Source organism: Bos grunniens, chromosome 28, assembly GCF_055505025.1.
Source record: "Bos grunniens cultivar Pamir isolate PY7600 chromosome 28, Bosgru_T2T1.0, whole genome shotgun sequence".
NCBI classification, from domain to species: Eukaryota; Metazoa; Chordata; class Mammalia; order Artiodactyla; family Bovidae; genus Bos; species Bos grunniens.
In genome coordinates, this window is record NC_141192.1 from 18,263,269 (window position 1) to 18,282,649 (window position 19,381).

Genomic DNA, 19,381 nt, shown 5'->3' on the forward strand with positions numbered 1-19,381 from the left:
ATTCCCACGGGACTTGAAGGCCGCCAGGGTGGGAATAGAAGATGCCCAAAGGTCCCAAGGAATGGGCATGGGTCCCAGACCCAGTGTGTGGGCCTGGTCACCCACCTGGTAGGACAGCTGGTCAAAGATGGGGTTGTTGTCATTGATGTCCACAATCTCCAGGTAGACAGGGATCTCAGCTGCCCGGGGTGGGGACCCATTGTCTGAGGCCCTCACGGTGAAGTTGAGCCAGTGCACTTCCTCATAGTCCACTGTCCGGTTGGCAATGACCTTCCCTAAGACACAGAGACTCTCACCGCCATCCTGGCCACCCCTCACTCGTGGAAGCTCTCTGAAGTGGGAAGAGAAGGATCTGGGGCTCTGAGGATGAGCACAAGGGGTCCACTGAGGGAGAAGGGTGGCTAGGCGTCACTGCCCAGCGGCTGGCCAGAGGGCCGAGAAGAACTGGTGTCTAGCTCTTCTCCTCACTGGAAGGGCAAGAAAGCTTTTCACAAGGCAGAAAGGGACTTCCCTGATGGTCCAGTGGTTAAGAAATCGCCTGCCTATGCAGGGGATATGGGTTGAATCCCTGCCGAAGGCAGGGGATATGGGTCTGTTAAGATTCCATATGCTGTGGAGCAACTGAGCCTATGCACCACAGCTACTGAGGCATACTTAGGGCCTGTGCCCTAAAGAAAGCCACTGCAATGAGAAGCCTTAGCACTGCAACTACTGAGCCCATGCCCTGCAACTGGAGAAAGCCCATGTACACCAACCAAGACCCAGTGCCGTCAAAAAAAGAAAAAGGGAATCGTTAAAAAAAAGTTGGGGGGGGGGATGTACAAAAACAAGTCGAGGACCTCCTCTTGGACACTTCTCTCGGCCTACTTGTCCCCTGAGTGATACGAATTGTGGAGCTTGAGTGGTAGAGAGGGTGAGGGATTATTCCAGGTTCCAGCAGATGCTGAAGGGGCTTCCGTTCTAAGCGGGAGCGAGGCACCCCATCCACGCTTCCAGACCAGGCATGCAGGGGTGACTAGAATGTTAACCATGTCGGCCCTGGTCCCGCCCGCTGAGGGGTCATGGTGGGACCTCAACTGGAGGGTGAGAAGTGATCCTGGCCCCTCTGGGAGGCTAAGCAGACACAGACAGATATTCCCCAGACTTCCTCTGGCAGACCTTCCCACCTACCTGCCGAGGAGTCTTCCAGCTGGACATAGCCCGGGGGCATCAGGTTCAGCAGGGAATAGGTGATCAGCCCATTGAGACCCTTGTCGGGATCCACAGCTGCCACAGCGATGAGCGTGGTGCCTGGGGTGGCCCCCTCCAGGATCCGCTCTGTGTAGTAGGTGATCCCGAAGGGCTTGAACTGGGGTGTGTTGTCATTGACGTCCAGGATGTTGACCGTCAGTTTGGCTGGGGTGGAGGTAGCAGGTGAGAGTGGCATGAGAGGCCTGGTGTGGCTGGGTCAGGCCTTCCTAAGTCTCAGCCGAGCCCGGAGAGGACGGCAGCATCTTACAGACCTCCCGGGGCTCCCTGAAGCTCGGCCCTAGCCTTGGGTAGTGGTCTGTGCCCGCTGACTCTGGTCAGGTCGCTCACTCTTCCATAGGGAGAGGGGCTTGGGTTCTGCCAACTGACTGGTAACCTTGGTGGAAGCCCTGGCCATCACTGTTGTGCAGTTTCCTAACTTGTCCCAGGAGACAGAACTCGGATGATCTGTAAGACCCTTTTCCATGATTCGACCTTTTGTTTCCCTCTGACTTGTTCCCTCTGTATAACCAGCCTGGGCCCTTTGTTCTCTGAGCCTGGGACAAGTAGCAGATGACTAGGTCCACCCTTCCTGAAAACTAGGGCTTCTGGGCTATAAAGATAAGCAGCCAGTATCTGCCAAGCCCCAGCCAGTATCTCCCCGACTCCAGCTGTCTCTGCCTCATGGCAGAGGCCACGCCATCCATAAATCCCCCTCCACGCTCCCTGCTTGGCAAGATTCAGTGCCTCTAGCAGCCCCTCCTGGCTCATGCTGCAGGCAGAACAGCCTGTGCCCAGCCACAGAAGGCAGCTTGCATGCCCTTCTCTTCTCCGCTGTGGTGTCTGTGGCTTCACAGACTTGCCTTGCTCTTTGCTGCCTCTGGCCTGACCATGTGGCTTCTTAGCAGATCTGAAGGTCCTGTCTCACATCCCAGCTATACCCTGGTTACCAGTTCTGACAATGGGATTCTGACCTAAGTCTCTATCAACCCATCCTTTCCTCAGTCCCCTTCCAGCGTCTACCATGCCTCCTTCCTACTCTGAGGCTTAGAGTTCAAGACACACATCTCTGGGCTTCTGGATCCGCCACTGTTGAGCTCTGCCTAACAGCAGGGACACAGGGCCACTCCCAGCCTCGCTGTAGCTGCCACCTTCCCCGGCCGCCACCCCTCCTCATGCAGCCTGACTGCTGGCAACCCCTGTAGCCGGTCTGCTGCTCGCCCCCAGGACCAGGCCTGCCTCTCTATGGGACCATGTGGGAGAGGCCTTACCATTTGGCACACTGACGGAGCGCTCTGGTAGGTCGCTGGCATTGTCAATCACAGAGAGAGTGACCTCATAGGTGGCAACCAGCTCCCGGTTCAGAGGGGATTTCACCATTACAGACCCTGTAGACCAGACCAAGTCAGGTTCAGCCCCAGGGGAACCCCCTAAAATCTGGGCCTCCCAGGGGTGCTCCTGGCCAACCCTCCCAATCCCCACCACGGGCAGTGGGCCCCAGTGGACCTGGGACTTGCCGTCTCCTCTGGCTGGATGAGACCACAGCTCCTGCAAGCTGGGGCATGTCGCTCTGCCCCTCACTCAGCGCTCACCAGCCCGGCAGTTATCTAACCTCTCTGTACCCCTTTGTCCTCATTTGTGAGATGAGGATGATTACTGTACCTACCGCAGAGGGCTATTTGGCAGATTATAACAATTAAATGAGTTTAATGTACTTGTAAAGGGCTTAGAACAGGGCTTGGCACATAGAAAGCACTATGTAATTGCTTGTTTAAAAAAATGCTTGTTGGAATTTCCTGGTGGTCCAGTGGTTAGGACTCCATGTGTTCACTGCTGAAGGCCTGGGTTCGATCCCTGCTTTGGGAACTAAGAGCCCACAAGCCACATTGCATGGCCAAAAAAAAAAAGCACCTTGTATTCCACAACACATGAATATACTGAACCATTAAACTTATGGTTAAAAATGGTTACGACGGTAAATTTTATATGTATTTTATAACTTAAAAAACACTTGTATTCTAGGGAGATCAAGCATAAAGGAAGGTCAGTGCATTGAAAATCCCTGATGGGGGTCCCTGGAAGGGACAGCAAGCAGTGGCACAGTTGGACAGTAAGGCCCACCCCCTTGTCATGATAACGGGGTTGCGGGGCATGGCATGGCCGCCTGAGAAAGGAGCTGTACAACAAAGAGCTGTTTCCTTCCCTCCTACCCACTGCCCCCAAGCCCTAGCCTGCTCCTGATTCACAGAGGAGCCCTCCAGAAGTTTGGGCTTGAACTGGACAGACAGTTTTGCTGATCTCAGGCCTGGCTCTGTTCTTCCTGCCAGTGTGAGGGCCTGGTGGCTCTTCCTCCCATTGGCCTCATCCTAGGGTGAAACCTCCTCTCTTTCCCAGCTCCCTCTCAGGTACTGGGGTGTCTGGGACTCCCTTCCCCCTTGGCAGACTCCCCCTGCTGAACTCCTGTCCTCCTCGGGTCCCCCATGGTGGGGCAGTCACTTACCCTGGGCCGCTGCCTCCTCCTCCTCCTCCTCTTCCTACTCTCGCTCCCCGTCCCCGAGGCTGGGGAGCGAGGATGGGGAGAGGGTGGCTGCATTCAGTCTGCAAAGGCTGGGCCACGGCCTTGGCCCAGGTCCCACAGGATGGGAAGGGTGGTGGGGGTGCGGTGGGTATGGAGGAAGGCGATGGGGTGAAGCAGAGAAGAGATGAGGTGGGAAGTGACAGAGAAACAGAGCTCAAACCTGTGGGCCTGCCAGCCATGAGGAAGAGAGAAGAGGGTTAACACCAGTTAGTTCAGGGTGCAGAGGGGATGGAGCAGAGCAGGGCATGGGGGACTGAAGGGCTCAGAGCTGACCAGGGCAGGAGATTTGGGAGGGATGGGGTGGATGGGAAGAGGCAGAAGGGTGGGAAGCTAGGGGAGAAAGGGGGAGCCTAGTAGGAGAGGAGCACCCAGCGGGCTGAGGCTCTAACAAGAAAGAGAGAGGCGAGCAAGGGAGGAGGAAAGCATGAGAAAGAGGGGCAGAGAAGACACTGGAAAGGAAAACAGAGAGAAGAGAGTCAGTTGGAGAGAGAACAGGAAAAAATGGTAGAGGCAACAGTATGCATAAAGCTGGGCAGGGGCATGGGGCAGCTCTCCATGGTCCTGAGAAACCACTGCAGTGGGAATGTTGCTAACCTGACTCAGGACTAAGTCATCTAATTCCTCCTAGTGGCTCCTGGTTTTCCTGTCTTCTTTTTCCCTTTGGGCCTCAGAGGCATATTGATTTAATCTACTCTGTAGTTGTTTGCACATGATGGTCACTGGCATTACTCTTGTTTTATGTATGTATCTTTTCCCTTCTGTTCTCACACTCCTCTCCCCTTCTCTCCTCCCCTTGGGCAATGTATTCAAGTGTATTTATTGAAAGTGTTCCTGAAAATCATGTACTGTTTTTGTGTATGTATTTTATATTTATGCAATGGGATTTGAGTATACACACACACACACACACGTATATATATGTATATAACCCATTCTGTTTCTTATCATTTTCAGTAAGTACTTGATTTTAAGGCTCCCTGCCCCCACCTCACGTTTCTCTGTGTGAGCCTCGTCTATTGCTTCTAAGCTGCCTGGTGTCCCATGACGTGTACCCACCACATTTTACTCTCCAGTATCCCAGGGATGGATGCCTTGGTTGCCCTCAAGCTCCTGTCACCAATAACACTGCAGTGAACATCCTCAAACAGTTTCATTATCAACCCGAGAACCTCCTTGAGACATATATCTAGGAGCAGAATTGCTGGGTCATTGGGTATTGCTGGATTGCTCTCTAGATAGGAAATTAGTCAAAATTCCTACAGTAGTATATGATGTCCCCACATTGTCACCAATACTCAATGCTGTCCAGCATCCTAATGTCTGCTGATCACGTATGGAAAACCAATATCTCATTGCTGTTTTACTATGCATTTCTCTGAGTAACAATGATTTTTAGCATTTTGTCATAGCCATGTTAGTTTTTCTGTCACTTCTCTGGGCCATCCAAGAAGTATACCTGTAAGTTAGTCCCATGTCTCCTCCTTAACTCCCCTCAGAGGCAAAAATGCTGAACTTTAAGAAAAATAATAAAATTAAAGTCAGAGTTATAAGCTGCAAAAATTGTGAAAGATAAGCCACAGTTTCCCTTTGGTTTGTGATAGTGTAAGAAAATCATTAAGGGTATACATATACACACATATAACATAGAAATATATATGTGTGTGTACATATATATGTGTGTGTGTGTGAAACTTAGAAAGAAGTTAAATGGCCTGGATACATATGAAGAAAGTGTTCAGCCACTCAGTTATTAAAGAAATGCATGTTAAAAACGCAATTTTCCTATAATATTTAACGCTATCACAAGTGTGGTGAGATGGGCACACTCACACAGTACTGGTAGAGTAAGATAATTAGGGAGCTGGTCAAGGGGGAGGAAGGAGAGAAGGGAGAGAGGGAAAGAGCCAGGGCAGAGATGGCAAAGAGAGGGAAGGATGTGGTGTCAGTAGGAGGGAGAGGAGAGGAGGAAGGAGCAGCTGATGGGTAGGGAGGAGCAGAGAGAGGGAGCAGCGAGGGGGGTAAGGGAGAAAGCAGAGAGCCAGGAGACTGGGCAGGGAGTCCGGAGGAGGGCCGGAGGGGAGCAGGCCTTTGTACCTGTGTTGATATTCACGGCAAAGGCATCCTCCTGGTCAGGCACCAGGCGGTCAGTGTCGTCCTTGGCCACAATGTCGATGATGTGGTACTCCAGCTCAGGATTGAGGTCACGGTCAATAGCGGTGACATTGGCAATGACAGTGCCTGGCTCAGCTGACTCCAGCACGCTCACCGTCTGGATGGGGTTGAGGAACTCGGGGCGGGAGTCATTGATGTCATCGATAAGGACAGTGATGATGGCTGTGCCCGAGAGAGGGACGGCGCCCCGGTCGGTGGCCACTACTGTCAGCCTATACGACTCCTGCTCCTCCCTGTCGATGGTGGCATTGCCGACGCGGACGATGCCGCTGACTGGGTGGATGAGGAAGCGGTCCTGAGCCCCAGCTTCTATTCGGTAGATCAGCTCCCCATTGAGGCCACTGTCCTCATCCGTGGCTGTGATCTGAAGGACTGAGAATCCTGTGGGGGTGGGAATGGGGAGCAGCTGACAGTTACCTTTTATATAAAAACATCCCACCAAGATACTTTCCTTGGGGGTCACAAGGGCCTCTTCCCACAATAGCCTTGCTAGCACCTATCTTTGTTATTTTGTTATATATTTTAAAATGTATTTATTTTTAATTGAAGTATAGTTGATTTACAATGTTGTACTAGTTTCAGATGTACAGTGAAGTGATCCAGTTATATATATATAATATATATTCTTTTATATTATAGGTTATTGCAGGAACATTAAATATAGTTCCCAGTGCTATATAGCAGGTCCTTATTGTTTATGTGTTTTATACATAGTTGTGTGTATCTGTTAATCCAAAGCTCCTAATTTATCCCTCCACCCCCAGCTTCTTTTGGTAACCATATATTTGTTTTCAAAGTCTGTGAGCCTAATTCTATTTTGCAAATAAGCATCCATCTTTTATGCATTTTTTTCACCTGCAATTTTCTACAAAAATGGTGTCCTATTTTATTTTCCTTATTTATTTTGATTTTGTCCTATTTATTTTGATTATTTGAGACTGAACAATTTTTTAATAATTCAATGATTTGTTGTATCTTCTCTTCTGCAAAGTGTCAGTTTTTGTCCTTTGCCTATTTTTGGTCAATTTATACAAACTATATAATTATAATAACTTGTGATAAATATCTTTTTTTCTCAGTTTTTAGTTCACCTTTTGATACTGGTTATATGATGTAAAGAAGTTGAAATGGTTCATATGTACCAGAACTTAATATTTTTCCCTTTTTTATGTTTTCCTATTTCTTAAATGCTTAGAACCTTATCTTTAAAGCAGACAAATATTCACCTGAAGTGTCTTCTCTTATTTTTTAACATTTTATACTCTTTTATATTTTCTTTAGGGTGTCTTTGGGTTTCTTTCTGGTGTCTGACATGGGATGAGAATCTACACTAAATATGAACAAATGTTTTGCACACTGAACAGTTTTCACTACTGGTTTTATCATTTCCTTTATGACATAATGTTACATTTCTTAATTTACCCATCACTGTTGCTGGGCTACTTTGTCTCAGAGTCTTGTGTTCATATCATGTGGTTTTAAACACTGGTAATATGTTGTAACACCTGGTAAGACAAATCTAGCTTTATTACACTTATTTTTCAAAATGTTCTTTAGAATCAAACTTATCTCCCAAATCATATTTGATTTTGATGGAAATCATGTTAATCCTATTTTGACTTTGAAACAATGTCTTTCCATACAGGAACACGGAGGGAACATATCTTAACAATTTTGTTTTGTTCACAAGACACTGTAGGTCTGAGAAAGGAAGGGAGGGGGACGTGGGTCTCCTGACCCCCTCTCCGCCCACCCTGCTGCCCATCCTTCTCCCCGCTGGAGGCGACTTCTGCCTCCAAACTGTGAGGCTGCAATCCCCACACACGACCAGCTCCCGTCTGGAGGCTGGGGCCTGACCCCCGCCTACCTGGTGGGCAGTTCTCCAGCAGGTGGACGGTGACAGCGGCAGGGCTAAAGGTGGGCCAGTTGTCATTGTCATCCAGGATGGTGACGAGCAGGTCAGCGGTGCCATTGAGCAGCCCGATGTCCTCAGCCAGCAGCAGCAGCTCCAGGACGGGGGGTGAGAAGGCCTCCCGGTCAATGACGATACCTGACCTCACTGTCACCACACCTGGTACCCAGCACCACCGGCCAGGGAGATACAAAGGATAAGAGATGTGGTGGAGAAACCGGGCAAGAACCAACCGAGGGGGGACAGAAAAAGGTAAGGCGTGATGGGGACAGAGATGAAAGAGGAGCAGAGAAAGCAACACAATGACTTTCTTCCTCCAAGGTTCAACGACCAATGTTTAGGGAGGTCCCCTCCCCAGGTGTCCTTGGCAATTCTCCAGAGTTCTGCCTGAGATGAGTGCCTCAGGCTGGAGGGTTGAGCAGCTCTGCTGAGAGAGGTGCCAGCACATCCCTCCTTGTCTCCTGTCACCAAATTGGCCAGGTCCAGACTGACGCAACACGGGAGTTTTGAGTCTGGTTCGAGGGTGGTTGCTTCCTCTGGGAGACTAGGGGCCCCATCCTCCAGCGGGGGAGGAGACAAGGAGGAGTGGGTTTTGGGGGCTCTCTACTGAGGCTGAGTTTATGTGTCAGCAGGTCACTTCTGTTGACCCCAAGCCTCTTCCTGGTTCTTCCTCGCTGGCCCCTGGGTGGCCTAATCCAGCTGTAAGATGGGGGCTGTGAGGAACAGGGTCTCTCTGGAGAGCCTGGACCCAGCACTGAGAAAGGAGACCCTAGATCTAGTGGTGGAGGCCGTTACAAGGAAGACTTGGAGCTGGGCTAGGAGAGCTGGGGGCGTGTGCAGAGGCCTCACCCGTGCTGTTGTCAATATCAAAGAGCCCGCTCTGGGCGCCCAGCAGCTGGTAGGTCACCACAGCGTAGACATCCAGGTCTGCATCCAGGGCCAGGACGGGCCCGTTGAGCACCGTCAGGGAGGTCCCTGGGCCGGGGGAGAGGGGTCACTGCAGGGTCAACTTGAGCCCCCGCCCACCCTCCCCCACCCCGCCCCGGTGAGCCATGGCTGACAATGGATGAGAGGAGGGGAGGTGAGGCGGACAGGTTGGGGGGCCCTGGGCCGGGCTACGGCAGCCTTGGCAGACTGACGCAGATGCTTGGGGAGCAGCCTCAAAGCCCTGCTGGGGAGAAAACACAACAGCAGTGAGCAAGCCCCTCCGGCCCGCCCGGAGCACGCCGGCCTTCCCAGCAGCCTTTGAGGCTGGCCACCACGGGAGGGTCTGGGGGCTCCCTGACGTCCCCTCCCCGTTTGGGGCCCTGTCTAGGTATGCACCTCCGGCCCAGTCTGCCCACGTGTGTGTGTACACGATGCTCCAACGGCTGTCTGACCACTCAAGGCTAGGACCCACATGTGTGCACCGGACTCCGTGTTTACACAGCCACAGCACTCACTCTGTAATGCTCGCAGGCCTGGGAGGCCCACGCTGTGCATTCTGCCTCCGCAGGCGGTTATATCTGCACATGGAGTTTATCGTGCAGGCACCTCTGTGTATCTCTGCACACGTGTAAGCTGCACATATGCCTCACATGGATGTGCACTGGCACATGTGTGAGCATATACACAGGCAGGTTTAAGATTCATATTCCTACAGGGGAGACAGCCAGCCAGAGACAGGGAGTATCCCAGCTCACCTCTTCCTAACTTAAGACTCCAAGCTCTGGGGGCTGGGGAGGAGTGAGAGGACGTCCTCGGGGAAGCAGTGAAGAGGAGACGCAGTGCATGTGTGCGGGGGAGAGCCACACTGATCTGTGAGGGGCCTGCCCCGCTTCTGATCTCACATGCTCCCTGAGCTCTCAGAAGCCTCCAGGATGCCCTATGCTCCTGGAGCTGGGGGAGCATGAAGAGTGGGCTTACTCCCCTCCTGGGTAGCCTTATGGCTAAGTGGCCCTTGAGGAGGGGAAGTGGGGCTCTTCTCAGTCTTGGGGACCAATGACTGCCTCCAACCAGACCTGCGGCCTCCTTGGTGGCCTCTAGGAGCCTGGCAGCCCTGGTCCTCCAGCCCTTCAGAGCTGCACTCCCTTCTCCCCACCACACCCTTCTGCACTTGCCAGCTCTGTGTTCAGCCAGGCCTCAGCTGGGCCCCGAGCAGGCACAAGGAGGTCCTCGGCATCTGAGCTCAGGGGGTGCCTGGTAGCAGCAGGGGTTCCCAGGTGGGCCCAGCACCTACCAGCAGGAGAGTTCTCCATCACCTCCGCCAGGTAGGTGCTCTCAGTAAAGACGGGGTGGTTGTCATTCTCATCCGCAAGAAAGATGAGCAGTAAGTCAAAATCCTGTGGGAGGCACAATGGGGGACAGGCTGAAGGCCATGTTCTGGTCTGGCAAAGTGCTCCAGGGGAGGAAGACTGGGAAGTGGGGTGGGAGGAAGGTCCAGGAAGAGAGGTAGATGATTAAAGAGCCCACACCATGGGTCCAGAGACCTGGGTTCAAGCCCCAGCTATGCCAGCAGCTCACAGGGTGGCCTTGGGCAAATCTTTTCCCTTCCCTGGGACTCAGTTTTCCAATCTGATGAATGGGGATCTTAACTCCTTTTCACAGAGATGTGTGAAGTTCACAGGAGAATGGATGTAAATGGTATTGAGTCATGTTCCATCTCATGATAAGGAAGGACTTCAGCCAGGAAGATGAACCTTAGTTTCCAGATCCTCTTAGCTGGCCTCATGCCCTGGTCAGAGTTCAGTCCGGTACTGCACTTCACACCTTTCAAAAACCACAGGTACAATCCTTATCTCTTGGAACCTCCCCAGTACCCTGGAAGCTTCTTCACTGCAGACATGGGGGAACCAGAGAAGGCGGTGATTACTCAAAGATGCCTGGCAACTTAGCAGCAGGATGGGGCCCAGCAGCCTCCAAGCTTCCTTCCCGTCACTCCATGCTGTTCCTTTCGGGATGCCCCAGGCCCTCCTAAGAGGGCAGGTGTCCGTGGGGGAGGGCGTGACAGCAGGAGGAAAAGGTAGGAGTGAGAGAAGGAAGGAAGGAAGGGAAGGCACAGGGGATGAGAATACTGGCGGTCAGCAAGGACCTCTGGCCTTAAGGCTCCTCAGCCTGTACAGACACGAAAACCAAGGCCCAGAAAGGGCTGAGCCATCAACTGGTCAGAAGGAGAGCTGAGATGAGCCAGACCCTAGGACTCCTGCCCAGGACCCAGACCTCATGGACAGGGAAGAGGGCTGACCCGACCCCTGAATGCACTGTTTGCTTTGCAATACCCATCTCCTCTTAGTAAAGAGAGACAACTTTTTGGCTTTTGAGGGAAAGTGAAGTGAAAGTTGCTTAGTCATGTCCGACTCTTTGCGACCCCATGGACTGTAGCCTGCCAGGCTCCTCTGTCCATGGAGTTTTCCAGGCCAGAATACTGGAGTAGGTAGCTATTCCCTTCTTCAGGCTCAGGGAATCAAACCCAGGTCTCTCAACTCAGGAATTGAACCCAGGTCTTCCACATTGCAGGCAGTCTGAGCCACCAGGGAAGCCCTTTGAGGGAAAAGCCACCTGGAAAATGTAACCCTTTTGGAATCCCAGAGTACATGCTGTGAGTACAGGTACCCCCTGCCCTGCTCGCACCCTCCCCCTCCCCCCAGTCCTGTGTGCCCAGATATCAGTGGTTTGAGGAGAAAAGATGCTAGCTGGTGTTTACTGAGTGTTTGCCATGTGCCAGGCGCTGGGCCAAGGACTTTACAGGTATTGGCTCCTTCGAGGCCTCGCCATGACTTTGGTGTGTGTCCACTTAGCAGAAGAGAAAGTAGACGCTAAGGAAAACTGACTTGCCAAAGCCACACACCCACTGACAGGCGGAAATGGGATTTGAACTGAGCCGTTGCTTACTGTAAATGCAATGCATCTAAGCACAGGCCATGCCACCTGGATAAATCCAGTGGAGCCGTGCCCCTCCCCCACCCCATCCCCTGCAGTCTCACCCTCCTGGCTATGCGTGGGTTCTCTGGGTTGTCCTTCACGGAGATGGTCAGCCTGTATTCTGGGATCCGCTCGCGGTCCAGGGGCCGGTTCACTGTGATGATCCCTGTCTGGGATGTAGAGACTGGTGAGTTGAGGGGTGACTTGTCCCCCACTTTGGGCTCTGGCTCACCAAGGCCCAACTGCCCTGCCTGCAGGAGTGTCTGTGGATGACCTCCCTAAATCGCTAAAGATACAGTTTGGACAACCACAGTGGGTTAGCAGGCCAAGAGTGCCCCCCTTCCTGAGAGGGATGGTCCTTCGGAGGACTCCAGGGGGTCAGCAGCTAGTAACACTCCAAGAGGCCACGTGAGGACTTCTTGGTGCACCTTGATGCAAACAAGGGGCACCAAAGCTCTGGTCTCATCTCTGCACATGACAAGCCGTGGGGTGACAGGGGTCCCAGAAGTGGCTCACTTAGGAATCCAAGACTCCACGCTTTCCAGACCCCCAAATGCCAATCGAGGGCAGAGACTTGAGGAGGAAGTGGAACCAGCAGAAACCCAGACAGTAGAGTAGCAAAGCCCCTAGGGCAGGGTCCTCTCTTTTAGCAAAAATCCTGGGGGCTTCCCTGGGGTCAGACTTGGCCCTACCGTGGCATTGATGGAGAAGGCCCGCTCTCGATTGCCTGCAGTGATGTTGAAGGTGAGGAGGGCGTTGCACCCGCTGTCAGCGTCGCTGGCCAGGATACGAGCGACGAAGCTGGAGATGGGGCTGTTCTCACTGATGGTGACATTCATGGGCAGGTTGAGCAGCACAGGGTCATTGTCGTTAATGTCCAGCACCCGGATCCCCACCAGCATCTGAGGCAGGTCAAGGGGGAGGAGGAGGTGAAGGAGGAGGACCAGGAGAGAAGGGGGTCTGGGGGAGATGGAGGGAGGGAGAGGAGGAAGAGAAAGGGACGGTGGACATGGTGGCCAAGGAGACAGTGGAGGTGGGGGCAGATGCAGCAAGATGGCAAAGAGGAGGCACCTGAAGAGGGAGAGGCGCCTCTGGTCATGGGGAAGAAAGAGGAAGAAAGGAAAATGATAAAGGCGGCAAGAGGATGAAAGTGAGGATAAGAGGGAGGCAGAAAAGGTAAAGAGGCAGGGTGCAAACAGCAGTGACAGGTGCAGAGGCCTGGCTGACAGCAAAGTCTCCCCTGGGAGCGCCGAGCGGCCGTGGCCGCCAGGCCCAGCCTCCACAGGTGAGCCCCACAAGGACTCGCAGGTCTGTTAGCGGCCCTGAGGGCCTGGACTGGCTCTAGAGCAGCCTGAGGCCGCTCTGGGCGTGAGGGTGGCAGTGTTTAGAGGCGTCTCTGTGGAGAATTCCGGGGGTGGGGAGGTGAAGCCAATGGTACAGGGCCCCCAGACTCACCGTGGAGCTGAGCGGGGGCACCCCTCTGTCTCGGGCACAGATGGTCAGGTTGTAGAAAGCAATGGCCTCCCGGTCCAGCTCCACATCCTTCCGGACCCGCAGCACCCCCTCCACGGGAGAGATCAGAAACTCCCCTGGGTGTTGCCCAGGAGAGGCTAGAGTCAGGGGAGAATGGCCAGGAGTGGTGGGGAGCCCAGGCCTCTTTCCGCTTCCTCCAGTGAGCCTTACAGTCGAGGCAAGGGGTCTCCAGCGCCCCCAGCTTCAGGACCTGCCAAAGGCTGGGACACGCAGGCGGAGGGGAACAGGTAACTGCTAGGGTACAAGCAGACAGGGGCCACTCAGGCCCTGGCAGCCCTGACCACCTGGGTATGATGGTTATGTTGAAAAGTGGGGGCTCCCTTTCTACACAGGCATTCGTTTTCTCTCCACCCTTGATCAGAAATCAATGAATGAAGGTATCGGAAACTTCATAATATGCTATTCTTTCCAGATAGCTCATCTTGCAAAACAGGATACTGGGGAAGGGCAAAGCTTACCACAGAGGAGCACCCTGCCAGTGGTGAGGCACTAGGGAGGATGGAGTGGGAGGGACTGAGGACGGGGAGCCCCCAGCTGCCCTCCATTCAGCTCTGGTACTGAGCCAGGTGGCGAGCAGCCAGGGATCTCCCGGGCCTGTGGCCACCCCTCAGCCCCTGGTCGGCCCTGACTTCCTTTCTCTGAGGTTTCTGAGGCCCCTCAGCTGGCCCTGTGGCCTCAGTCCTTGTCTTGGCCTGGCTGAGGGGCCAGATGTCTGGGAATGCCTAGAGTAGAGCCTCAGATTCTCAGGCTCTGAACGGGAAGAGACCTCAGACACCATCCCGTGTCCTTTGGAAAATGAAATGGGAAAGAAGGCTGATGGTTCAAGCTCCCACTGCAAGTTAACACAGCAACTGGACTCAAACCCAGTGCTCTGCATCTCAGCTCAGTGCACAAGGGCCTGAGCACTCAGAGCTGGCCAGGGTGGGAGGCGTAAGGTCAGGGAGGGAGTGGAGGAGAAGAGCAGGGGCGGGGGAATGCCAGGGGAGTGAGTGGGGTCCCAGCTGGATGGGAGCGCTCAGGGGGCTGACAGTGAAAGATGAACAAGGGAGGAGCAGCAGAGACCCTGAGGAAGAGGGGCTCCTCTCCATGCACTCCCCCAGGAAATGCGGACAGGGAGAAAGTTACTTCCTTCGCTTTCCCTTTTGACATTTAGGGGCAGAGGCTCAGGGTGGGGCACTGACTTGCTGAGACACACAGCCTCAGGGTGCGGTAAGGACAGAGGCCCAAGCTCCCCAACACTTTGCTCTGCCTGCTCCTCCACATCCTACCTCATAACTCTCTGCCCCCAGCTCCCACTGCTCTGATTCACCAAAACAGCCCATCTGAGGCCCACCTGCAGCTGGGAGTTCCCACCAGCCCTTCCTGCTCCCAGTGGCCCTATGGGCTACACCCTGCTTAGTGGGGGGCGGAAGCTGCTTGAAACAGGATTTCCTGAGCCCGATAGTCCAAGGTCTCCAGAGGACTGGGGATTCCCTTTGTAGGGGTTTCCCAGCCCTGTCTCAGAACCTGGCCATGTGTGAGCAGATGGCCAGCTGCCTTCTTTCCAAAGACAGCCACCTCCTGGAAGAAAGGGAAGAGGTTCTGAAGCTCAGGGGAGCAGGCTTGAGGTGATGGGGGCTGGGCCCAAGCTAGAGCCGCATGAGGTCAGATCAGTGAGGCAGTGGGCAGGTCAAAGGCCCCCCACACTGCAAGTTATCCTCCTCAGAGCTTGCCCTGGGGCCTGAACTCCCCATCACTCCACTGCTTCTGGAGACAGAGGTTTAAAATCAGAGGCTTTCCAACAGTCATATCCAGGTATGCATGCTGACTCACTCCTATGTGCCCTTGGGCATGCGATTAAATCTCGCCTTCATGTTCTCATCTGAAAAATGGGCTAATAAGGACAGGCCATTGCAGGGTGGTGCTGGTACTGGACAAGGCCCCGTTCATCCTGTGTGCTGGACCCACCGCAGCTCTTTATATCATTAGGGGAACCCTGAAAGGGAGCCCAGGCAGCCCTGTGAAGAAGCTGGGGGCTTACACAGAAGATGAAGATGTACGAAAGGGGTCCCAGGAGTGGACCTACCACAAGGGGTAGGATGTAGGTTCTGAGAAGGCTGGGGCTGGTGGCAGAGGCACAAGCGATATGGCCTGTTTCCCAAGTGCTCTTTGACCACGTGTCTCCTTGCAGCTTAGTGGGGCTCCAGTCTCCCCCCAGCAGGAGCCCCCTCCATGTTCAGACTGCAGTGGTGGGAAGGTGACCTTGAGGCTTGGTGGCCTGGAGAGCATCCCTTCACCCACAGTGTCGCTAAACCAGCTTTCTGCGGAAAATAGCACCCCACCCCCTGATTTACCAACATGGTGTCAGTGAACCCAGAGCTGAGGAGAGAGATGGGGAGGGGATGTTGTGACCTGTGCCAGCTGCTCCATCAGGGCACTGTCAGCCTCCCCACCCCTCCCAGCCTCTGCTCATCTCCTCTGGAGTGGGGGCTCTGTTCAGTGACCAGCCCCCGCCACCGCCGCCAGGTTATCCTTGGGCTCTGAATGTCTACTCTTGGCCTGCCTCCATGAGGCCCCAAGTTCCTGGGCTGGCCCCAGTCACGTGTACATCTAACCCAGGAGGCTCTGCACAGGACTGCAAAGGCCGGTGCCAGGGAACAGTTTGCTGGCCATGTGTGTGAGTCCTGCACCCTAGAGGCAGGTGCAGAGAGGGCCCCTGTCTGGGAGGGGGCACAGCTGCCCACCCAACACCCACCTGTCAAGCAGGCTCTGGCAGCCTCCTGAACAGGAGCAGGACTCCTGTTAAGTGACAGCACCTCTGTGTGTGACAATAGCAGAGAAAGGCCCAGGCTCTGCTGGCTGCAAAGCAGGAAGGCACAGAGTGCTTGGCCAGAGAAAGGACTTTTTGGGACATGACAGAGTGACATATCAGAACAGAGTGACCCATCCCAAGCTCTGGACAGCAGGGGCTCCAAGTCTGGCCTTACAGAAGTAGATTTGCTTTTATAGTCTCTTAATTGAAAATTCATCCCAGGCTCTATTCTCCTCTGTCAGCCAGCTCAATGCACTCCTCTCATCTCATGCCTTCATATATCTCTGGGGTGACTACTCCCAAATACCTCTCTCAACAGCAGACTTCTCTCCTGAACTCCTGGTTTGTATACCCAAGCCCTATCTGACATTATATCTGCTACTGTGGGCAAGAATCCTTTAGAAGAAATGGAGTAGCCCTCAGAGTCAACAAGAGTCTGAAATTCAGTACTTGTAGGCAATCTCAAAAACAACAGAATGATCTCAGTTTGTTTCCAAAGCAAACCATTCAGTATCACAGAAATCCAAGTCTATGCCCTAACCACTAACACCAAAGAAGATGAAGTTGAACTGTTCTGTGAAGACCTACAAGACCTTCTAGAACTAACACCAAAAAAGGATGCCCTTTTCATCATAGGGGACTGGAATGCAAAAGTAGGAAGTCAAGACATACCTGGAGTAATGGACAAGTTTGGCCTTAGAGTACAAAACGAAGCAGGGCAAAGGTTAACAGAGTTTTGCCAAAAGAACACACTGGTTATAGCAAAAAAACCCTCTTCCAACAACATAAGAGATGACTCTACACATGGACATCACCAGATGGTCAATACCGAAATCAGATTGATTGTATTCTTTGCAGCCAAAGATGGAGAAGCTCTACAGAGTTAGCAAAAAAAAGACCTGGAGCTGACTGTGACTCAGATCATCAGCTCCTTATTGCAAAATTCAGGTTCAATTTGAAAAAAATAGGGAAAACCTCGAGGCCATTCAGGTATGATCTAAATTAAATCCCTCATGATTTTACAGTGGAGGTGACAAATAGATTCAAGGGATTAGATCTGGTAGACAGAGTGCCTGAAGAACTATGGATGGAGGTTCATGACACTGTACGGGGGTGGTAGCCAAATCCATCCCCAAGAACAAGAAATGCAAGAAGGCAAAGAGGTTGTGTGAGGAGGCCTTACAAATAGCTGAGAAAAGAAGAGAAGTGAAAGGCAAAGGAGAAAGGGATAGATACACCCAACTGAAGGCAGATTCCCAGAGAATATCAAGGAGAGATAGAAAGCCTTCTTAAGTGAATAATGAAGAGAAATGGAGGAAAACAACAGAACAGGAAAGACTAGAGATTTCTTCAAGAAAACTGGAGATACCAAGGGAACACTTCATGCAAAGATGGGCACAATAAAGGACAGAAATGGCAAGGACCTAACAGAAGCAGAAGAGATTAAGAAGAGATGGCAAGAATAGACAAAAAACTGAACCAGTTCAGTTCAGTCGCTCAGTCATGCCTGACTCTTTGCAACTGCATGAACTGCAGCACACCAGGCCTCCCTGTCCATCACAGACTCCCGGAATTTACCCAAATTCATGTCCACTGAGTTGGTGATGCCATCCAGCCATCTCATCCTCTGTCATTCCCTTTTCCTCCTGCCCTCAATCTTTCCCAGAATCAGGGTCTTTTCAAATGAGTTCATGGAATATGACTTTTGGCATAGTCAATAAAGCAGAAATAGATGTTTTTCTGGAACTCTCTTGCTTTTTCCATGATCCAGCAAATGTTGGCAGTTTGATCTTTGGTTCCTCTGCCTTTTCTAAAACCAGCTTGAACATCTGGAAGTTCACGGTTCACGTATTGCGGAAGCCTGGCTTGGAGAATTTTGAGCATTACTTTACTAGCGTGTGAGATGAGTGCAATTGTGTGGTAGTTTGAGCATTCTTTGGCATTGCCTTTCTTTGGGATTAGAATGAAAACTGACCTCTTCCAGTCCTGGGGCCACTGCTGAGTTTTCCAAATTTGCTGACATATTGTGGGCAGCATTTTCACAGCATCATCTTTTAGGATTGGAAACAGCTCAGCTGGAATTCCATTTGCACGTAAAGGTAAGAGAAACCCAAGTAAGATGGTAGGCGCTGAGAGGGTGTCAGAGGCAGACACACTGAAACCACAATCACAACTAGCCAATCTGATCACACGGACCGCAGCCTTGTCTAACTCAATGAAACCAAGCCATGCTGTGTGGGGCCACCCACGATGGACGGGTCATGGTGGAGAGGTCTGACAGAATGTGGTCCACTGGAGAAGGGAATGGCAAACCACTTCAGCATTCTTGCCTGGAGAACCCCATGAACAGTATGAAAAGGCAAAAAAGATAGGACACTGAGAGATGAACTCCCCAGGTTGGTAGGTGCCAATTATGCTACTGGAGCTCAGTGGAGAAATAACTCAAGAAAGAATGAAGGGATGGAGCCAAAGCAAAAACAACACCCAGTTGTGGATGTGACTGGTGATAGAAGCAAGGTCCGATGCTGTAAAGAACAATATTGCATAGGAACCTGGAATGTTAGGTCCATGAATCAAGGCAAATTGGAAGTGGTCAAACAGGAGATGGCAAGAGTGAAAGTTGACATTCTAGGAATCAGTGAACTAAGATGGACTGGAATGGGTGAATTTAACTCAGATGACCATTATATCTACTATTGTGGGCAGGAATCCCTTAGAAGAAATGGAGTAGCCATCATGGTCAACAAAAGAGTCTGAAATGCAGTACTTGGATGCAGTCTCAAAAACGACAGAATGATCTCTGTTCGTTTCCAAGGCAAATCATACAATATTATGGTAATTGAAGTCTATGCCCTGACCAGTAATGCTGAAGAAGCTGAAGTGGAACAGTTCTATGAAGACTTATAAGACCTTTTAGAACTAACACCCAAAAAAGATATCCTTTTCATTATAGGGGACTAGAATGCAAAAGTAGGAAGTCAAGAAACACCTGGAGTAAAACCAAGGCAAATTTGGCCTTGGAGTACAGAATGAAGCAGGGCAAAGGCTATTAGAGTTTTGCCAAGAAAACGCACTGGTCATAGCAAACACCCTCTTCCAACAACACAAGAGAAGACTCTACACATGGACATCACCAGATGGTCAACACTGAAATCAGACTGATTATATTCTATGCAGCCAAAGATGGAGAAGCTCTATACAGTCAGCAAAAACAAGACCGGGAGCTGACTATGGCTCAGATCATGAACTCCTTATTGCCAAATTCAGA

General features: G+C 52.1%; 1 protein-coding gene across 5 annotated transcripts in view; it reads right to left on the bottom strand.

The window, feature by feature from the left end:
• Positions 1-19,381, bottom strand: part of CDH23 (cadherin related 23) — a 439,149-nt gene that overhangs the window by 13,985 nt on the left and 405,783 nt on the right. For 4 of the 5 annotated variants that reach the window (XM_086382172.1, XM_086382174.1, XM_086382173.1 and 1 more), the window contains 10 exons: positions 13,245-13,378; positions 12,482-12,691; positions 11,852-11,959; positions 10,108-10,210; positions 8,739-8,864; positions 7,845-8,048; positions 5,900-6,358; positions 2,499-2,615; positions 1,171-1,395; positions 106-275 (listed from right to left, as the gene is read on the bottom strand). In XM_086382172.1, the coding sequence (XP_086238298.1) occupies positions 106-275; positions 1,171-1,395; positions 2,499-2,615; positions 5,900-6,358; positions 7,845-8,048; positions 8,739-8,864; positions 10,108-10,210; positions 11,852-11,959; positions 12,482-12,691; positions 13,245-13,378 (1,856 nt within the window). Of the gene's footprint in view, positions 1-105; positions 276-1,170; positions 1,396-2,498; positions 2,616-5,899; positions 6,359-7,844; positions 8,049-8,738; positions 8,865-10,107; positions 10,211-11,851; positions 11,960-12,481; positions 12,692-13,244; positions 13,379-19,381 lie in introns of those variants that run through there. The other variant, XR_015156859.1, reaches the window with a different exon arrangement.